Source organism: Oratosquilla oratoria, chromosome 16 (genome assembly GCF_046742065.1).
Source record: "Oratosquilla oratoria isolate Oo_2021 chromosome 16, ASM4674206v1, whole genome shotgun sequence".
Lineage (NCBI taxonomy): Eukaryota > Metazoa > Arthropoda > Malacostraca > Stomatopoda > Squillidae > Oratosquilla > Oratosquilla oratoria.
Window position 1 is genome coordinate 20,462,930 of NC_134792.1, and position 7,500 is coordinate 20,470,429.

The 7,500-nt window shown below is 36.9% G+C and overlaps 1 protein-coding gene across 1 annotated transcript in view; it reads right to left on the bottom strand.

Moving 5' to 3' along the window:
* The window catches only part of LOC143033573 (dynein axonemal heavy chain 5-like), a 197,059-nt gene that overhangs the window by 28,125 nt on the left and 161,434 nt on the right, over nucleotides 1–7,500 (bottom strand). The window contains 6 exon segments of the mRNA XM_076199064.1: nucleotides 461–505; nucleotides 508–552; nucleotides 4,289–4,420; nucleotides 4,786–4,866; nucleotides 6,578–6,734; nucleotides 7,175–7,297. Coding sequence (XP_076055179.1) covers nucleotides 461–505; nucleotides 508–552; nucleotides 4,289–4,420; nucleotides 4,786–4,866; nucleotides 6,578–6,734; nucleotides 7,175–7,297 — 583 coding nt within the window.

Here is a 7,500-nt window from a genome sequence, read left to right on the forward strand (position 1 = left end):
GTCACCTCCTTTTGTATAGTATTCGGAACTTATTGAATCTCGTTAATTAAACCATAATGTTTATGAGTACCTAGATATCTCTTAAACTTTGATCCTGGTTATATATCAAAATCACGCTTGACAACTTACATGTATTCAGCAATAGCTGTGGACATAAAATTTAACAACTAACAATATACTTCTAACAGACAATTACTAAAGAAGCTACAACGAACCTTATAAATAAATAGATAGGTTGGTAGAAAAATAAGGAACATCATATATATATCGCTGGTCCCTAATCTCGCACCCTTATTTCCCAACAGAAAATCGCTCTCCCTTTTGCTCGAAAACACCATGTCTCATTGCGGTTCAGGAAGCCCTACCCGCCCCACCCCCCCCCCCTCGCCCCGGCTGGGTTGAAGGGAATATCCCTCAGCGGTGATCCACCTCGAAAGGACTTGGGACGTCACTATCCGACTTCGAGAAGTGTGTACCACCGGCGGAACTGCAGATCCCGATTCCACGAAGCTCGGTGAACCAGAATCCAAGGGTACTCGTCTCCCAAGAAATCTATCGAAAAAATTAAGAGGAAATAAAAAACCATAAAAGAGAACAAGAACAGACCCCGCCGCTACATGTAATCTAAAACGCTTAAACAGGCGGGAGGAAATCTATGTCAACATCATCAAATTACGAGTATTTCAAAGGTTATTTATGTGGCAAATTCCTTCAACTATACTTCTACCCCATAACACTATACCCATCCCACCTATTTCCTCTACTTAGCCACACCAATGACCCATCCTATTCACATTATCCTCCACAAAACCCCCCCCACCCCCCCCCCTCTCACTGCCCGCGCTGCCCATGCTTTTAATTTATTATTAATATGATTTTTTTGTTTTTTTCATCCGACCTAGATATGGATCAAAAGGTCTCCTGTCGGCATGACTTTGCCTTGTTTGTAATCCTTGGTAATTTCCCGTACCTACCCTATTCCCTTCAAGAACCCATTATCACTCTACGCATTCATGTTCATCCCTCAATTACGTTCATCAGAAAACTCCACCATCACATATTCTTATCCCGTCATCCACTCACACAAACCCATCACCCCAAAACACCTTCATCATTCTTCATTACACTTGCACACACCCTCGTAACCCCTCCCCACCCACCCCGCGAATTCCTCACCTCTCGCCACGCACGATTTCTAGAAAGTGCATATACGATTATACAGACACACACTCGTGCGCTCACACTTGCGCGCGCGCGCACACACACACACACACACACACACACACACACACACACACACACACACACACACACACACACACACACACACACACACACACACACACACACACACACACACATATCACTCCTATAATTACTATATTACTCATAAAAGTACTCAATTGTATTATTGTCAGTGTATCACTGCTATCTCAATAAACCTATTATTATTATTATTATTACACGCATAAACGCACGCCCTCACATACGCACACACACAAACTTCATGGGCCAATGTCTTATATGAATCAAGAAGTATATATTTCTTTAGCAATTTCTTATGTGGCACCTTATCAAAAGCTTTTTTCAGGCTTAGAAATGAACAATCAGCCCATCCATCTCTTTCTTGTATTACATCTATTAGTTTGTGACGCATGATCTTCCTTATCTAAATCCAAATTGCCTTGGATTTAATACGTGTTTTTTTTTTCCAAATGCCTTACCCATCTAATTTTTATCATTCTTTCACAAATTTTAGCTATTGTACTTGTAAGAGAGACCGGTTTATAATTAGTAGGGTCTTCCTTGTTTCCCCCTTTATATGTTGGTACTATATTTGCTCTTTTCCAATCTTCTGGAACTTTTCCTTCTTTCAATGAACTGCTTATAAGACTATGTATTTTGTCTGTTACTTCATTCCTGCATTCTCTCAAAATCCAGTTTGCCATTTCATCTGGTCCATGCGGTTTTCTGACATCGAGATTACTCAAGTGATTCATTATTTCATTCCTTGTTACTTCTATCTCTTTCATAGGGGGGGGGGGCTTTCTCCTCCCACTCGATATATCTAAGTTGTATGTTCTCCCTCGTAAACACCGATTTAAAATGCTTGTTCATAATTTCTACCGTTTCTATTTCCTCTGTGTATTCAACTCCTCCTTGTCGTAGTTTCTCTAATTCTTGTTTGTTTTTCAGTTTGTTGTTTACAAATCTGTAAAATAGTTTTGGTTGATCTTTACATTTTTCTATGACATCTTTTTCGTATTTTCTCTTTTATTCTCTGCACGCTTGTACATATTGATTTCTACAACTAGTATACATTATCCATTTTTCAGGTCTTTTGTATTTTTCCATTTTATCCAAGTTTTATCCCTTTTGCCTTTTAACTCCTTACATCTTTTGTTGTACCAACGTCTTACATATCCTTTTTCTTGTTTTTGTCTTGGAACATACTTTTCCACTCCTTCTTTATAAATTCTAGTCAAAATATTCCATTTCTCTTCTACTGTTGTTTCCTCCTTGTGTATCCTTCCCCAGTCTGCTTTTTGAAAGATTTCTCTTATTTTATCAAAATTTGTTTTTCCATACATCAATCATCCCTTTCTATATTGCACATTTTTCTATGTATTTTTCCTCGTTTAGTTCCAGTTCAACTAATATGTGGTCACTTTTAGTTATTGGTGTCTTATATTCAATCTTGTCCACTATTTCGGGTTCTGATGTGATTATTAGGTCCAGTCTCGATGGTTCTTCCTCATTTCTATACCTAGTATTTTCTTGTATCCATTGCGTCATTGTATGTTCTATAATCATATCAAGTAGTACATTTCCCCATAGTAGTACATTTCTCCACCCTTCACTGTCATCTCCTCCCAGCAGATTTCTTAACAGTTAAAGTCACCCATTATAACGATTCTTCCTCCATCTTCCATTATCTTATTTAGTGTTATCCTTGTGTCTTCTAAAATATTTTTGTATTCTCTCTCTTCCCGTGAAGCCGTTTTAGGAGGCACATACTTTACTACAAACTTCCTGCTCTTCCCATCCCTGTCCTCCACTTCCATCATGATCATCTCTACTTTATTCTTTCCATATGTGACATTCCTCACATTTATATCCTTCTTAGTCAGGAACATAACTCCACCCCCTTGTTTTACCCCTCTGTTTCTAATTCAATAATTATATGCACCATGTCCTACGCTGTTGGGTGGTAGTGGACCTTTCAATTTTGTCTCTACAATTCCCATTATGCCTGGTTCTTTTTCCTTCAAGTAATCATTCAGTTCGTTCAAGCCTGTTATCAAGCCATTTATATTTAAGTAAGACACTTTTAATTTTCTGCTACTTCCATCCTGTTTTCTGTTTTCCTTCTGTTTTCCTCTGCTATGAACCATTTCCTCACTTTCATATCCACTACTATCCAGTAGAATTTATGTTTGTCTGACTCTGTTTTTTCTCATTTTTTCTTTACCTTCTAGTCTTTTTGTTTTCTCCTCCTCTCTTTCCTCTTTATTCATTTCTCTTTTTATCCATACCTGTTTATACTGATCACTTCCTGCTAGTTTCCCTGTTTATGCTAAGACATTCTCTGCTGTCGTTTATGACCTGAATTTAACCTTAATTGGTCTGGTCTTATCTATATTGTATTTCCCTATGCTATATATTTCTTCAATTTCTTTCCCTCTTCCGTGCTCATCTTCTTGAACTACTTCTAATATCTTGTTTACCTTTTCCTTCTTCTATTTTATTCTTGTAGTCCTATTTGCATTATGTTTCTCTTCCATCCCTAATATAATTGTGTGTGTGTGTGTGTGTATGTGTGTGTGTGTGTGTGTGTGTGTGTGTGTGTGTGTGTGTGTGTGTGTGTGTGTGTGTGTGTGTGTGTGTGTGTGTGTGTGTGTGTGTGTGTGTGTGTGTGTGTGTGTGTGTGTGTGTGTGTGTGTGTGTGTGTGTGTATGTGTGTATGTGTATGTGTGTGTGTGTATGTATTTTATTTGGCACGTTCGATGTTACTTACACAACACTATATTTAGCTTAACTCATTGCTGAGGTACACAGAACTAATCATTCTACTATGTCATATGGAACATCTTACTCTAATACTAGAGCATTTTCTTTGTACGAAAGGAAATTAAGGCATATTTCATATCAATAATGAAAAGTGTTCAATTACTATACAGTTTCTAAAAACAAAAATTAAAGATAATTGTCGATGAATAAGAAAATTTTCAATGCAAGGCCAATCATAAGAATAGCTATAAATTCTTTACATGGCTTAAATTCTTACTCTGCGCCATTTTCCTGGTACTCTGGCGTCGTGCATGGCATCCAACATGTCTTTCAGTGACGGACTCATGATAATGGTGCCCTCAATTGCCAATAATAGATCTTGTAGTGTTTGGCGGACCAGTTTAAGTACCTGAAGAAGAACAAAAATTAGTCAAAATGCAAATAAGTAATCTAGTATTCTTTTTTATTGCAAACGGTCATTAATTTCCAACTTAACATGTTGCATTATATTGTTATACTTCATTTACTATGATGCTTATTTCACTATGCATTATCCTGAGTTTTCTACAGACAATTTATTTTTCGGAAAGTATTCACATTTCCGTGTTTGCGTACAGAAATTCAGGTTCTGATCCCCTTACTTCCAGCTCCAGCAGAAGTTTTCAAACATTTATGACAGATGTCATGGGAGTCACTTCTTTAACCGCTGCGTCTTATGCACCCAATGAAGTTTAAAATAAACCATGTAATTTCTCTAGTAATACATCATCTTACCTTCTGCATACGATCCAGTTCCTGACGAAGAAATATGTTCATTGGTAATAGCAATCCCATACGTTGCAAAGCTTCTTTGATCTGAGTGGTAGAATAAAAAATGTGTTAAAACTTGACAAATTTATTGTACCATGTACTGGATGATATATTATTCTTCTGATAAAAGGCCATTATATTTCGTCAGAAAAAAAGATAATATATTTTTGTGGTTTTCTTAAAAAAAAAAGACAATTAATTGAATCCGGAAACTTTTATCGATTATCCATATTTGTCTTAGTGACCACATATAGTGCTGAATATATAGTATAACACTGCATAACAGTATCACCCATACAGTCATTTTTTACTTATAACTCTCTCCCTTTCCTGCTCAACAGGCATACTACTCTTCCTCAACGCCCCTTCCACTGAATCAATCCATCTCATCCTCGCTCGTCCCCTGAAGTTCAATCTTCCACACCTCTTTTACTAATCTTTCATCACTCATTCTTTCTGTCCCCAAACCATGCAAAGACAACATCCGACTTCATCAAATTTGAGATTACTGAGACGAGTCAAGCTCTGTAAAACCTTCCTTAACACTCCCCTAAAGAAATCCATCCTTTCATTTTGGTAAATTTGAGAAACCTCTGCATCCATATATGGGCATACCGTTAAACAAAAATATGCATAGGCATTTTATTAACAAATTACTCACTCAAGTGTTTTCCAAGAACTTTAAAACCCATTATGTATACACTTTTTCTGTTACATTCTTGTAAATTCAGTAACTGTCTCTATAATGAATATTGTTTCCTGCGTTTTATGAAGAAATTCTTTTACCAGCCTTTCTGGGTTTACCATCGGGCTACATTAATTTTTTTATAGTTTGGTTAAGTCGACTTATCCTTTTGTGTATCACTATACTTATTTTGAATATATATATCATATTTAAACCATCAGCAACTTTCTTTATTATTCTTGCAATACATCCCTTAACCTATTCAATGATTTGGTGTGTTGCATAAATAATATGGTACCAAATACCAAGTAATCTAATTCGGTTGAGGCCAAAACACTGACCTGAGAGGATATTTGACTGGTGAAAAACATGTTCAGACAGGGTTTAGTCTTCAATAGAATATATCAAGGTATTTTTTATTTTTTTTGTTCATGGGCGCAATATAACAATAGAAAATTAATTATTGATTTTGTAAATTATAATGTATCAACGTAATATGCAATTTTGTGAGCGGAAATAAAAAAAAGTGTTAAAACAGATTTCGTAAGTAACGAAGTCGTGCCGGATGAATGCTACGCCATGTTTGTTATGATAGATGCCGCCGTCGAAGAAATGAAAGGATGATAAATTCGTCTAACCTAAAGTAAACTAACCTAACCTAACCTAACCTAACCTAACCTAACCTAACCTAACCTAACCTAACCTAACCTGTGTTTAATAAATCATTACCTGCAAACTAAATGTCATCCGGTTCGTCCTCGTTGTCGTCGTCGTGAAAGACGTTGGCGGGCTTTTCAATCACCGACTTCGTTTATTAGCATATTTGCTTGTAGCAAAGTATTTTCTATTTTCATTTCCGCCCACAAAATTGCATATTACGTTGAAACATTATAATTTACAAAATTAATAATCAATTTTCTATTGTTATATTGCGCCCATGGTCGAAACTAAAAAAAATACCTATATCAGTTTGTGATTTATTGTAAAAATCGATACAGCGTGGATAACATCATGTGAAAAAACATGATTCGTGTTATGCTTGTATCCCACACTTTCTGCCTATACACATACCTCATGCTGTATATAGTCCTTGGGTAGTTTTTCCAGCATATCCGTTGCAAGTCTTGATACCACAGCCTCCCTCGTCTCACCTCCTCTAGGTCCACCTTCTTTAGGTTGCATGCTTAGAATTGTGTCTAGAATACCCTTGGCCGTATTGATTTGATACCTGAAAAGCAGAGAAAATTTTATATATGCACACAGACACACACACACACACACACACACACACACACACACACACACACACACACACACACACACACACACACACACACACACACACACACACACACACACACACACACACACACACAAACACACACACACACACACACACACACACACACACACACACACACACACACACACACACACACACACACACACACACACACACACACACACACACACACACACACACACACACACACACACATACACACGCGCGTGCGCAATTCATTATTATATTTTGCACTCTCCTGTTCAATATACTTCTTGCAACGTCCAAAACTATCTTTATCCCATCCATCCATCCCATTCTTGAGAGCAGCAAACATTTCTCAAATACTTGACAAAGAGAAAATATTATATTTGATATGAACTTACGTTATGTCTGCATTAGGATGAAGGCCAAACACTTCTGGGGAGTCCGTAATCGGGAGAGCATTGATAAACTCAAGATACTCCGTCTGTGTCTTGCAGATCGGGAGGCCGTAGCCTTGGTAGAATCTACGATTTCATTTTATTTTGTGAGAACATGTGACATTATTGTAAAATAAATATTCTCATAGACTTGAAAAGATATTTGTACGAAATATGTTATGTTATAAAACAATATATTTCTGCAGAAGCATGGTGAATATTTACGTCTTCTTCCCTATTGTATATTGATGCTCCATATCATTAACTTTGCACTTAAGCACAGTGGATAT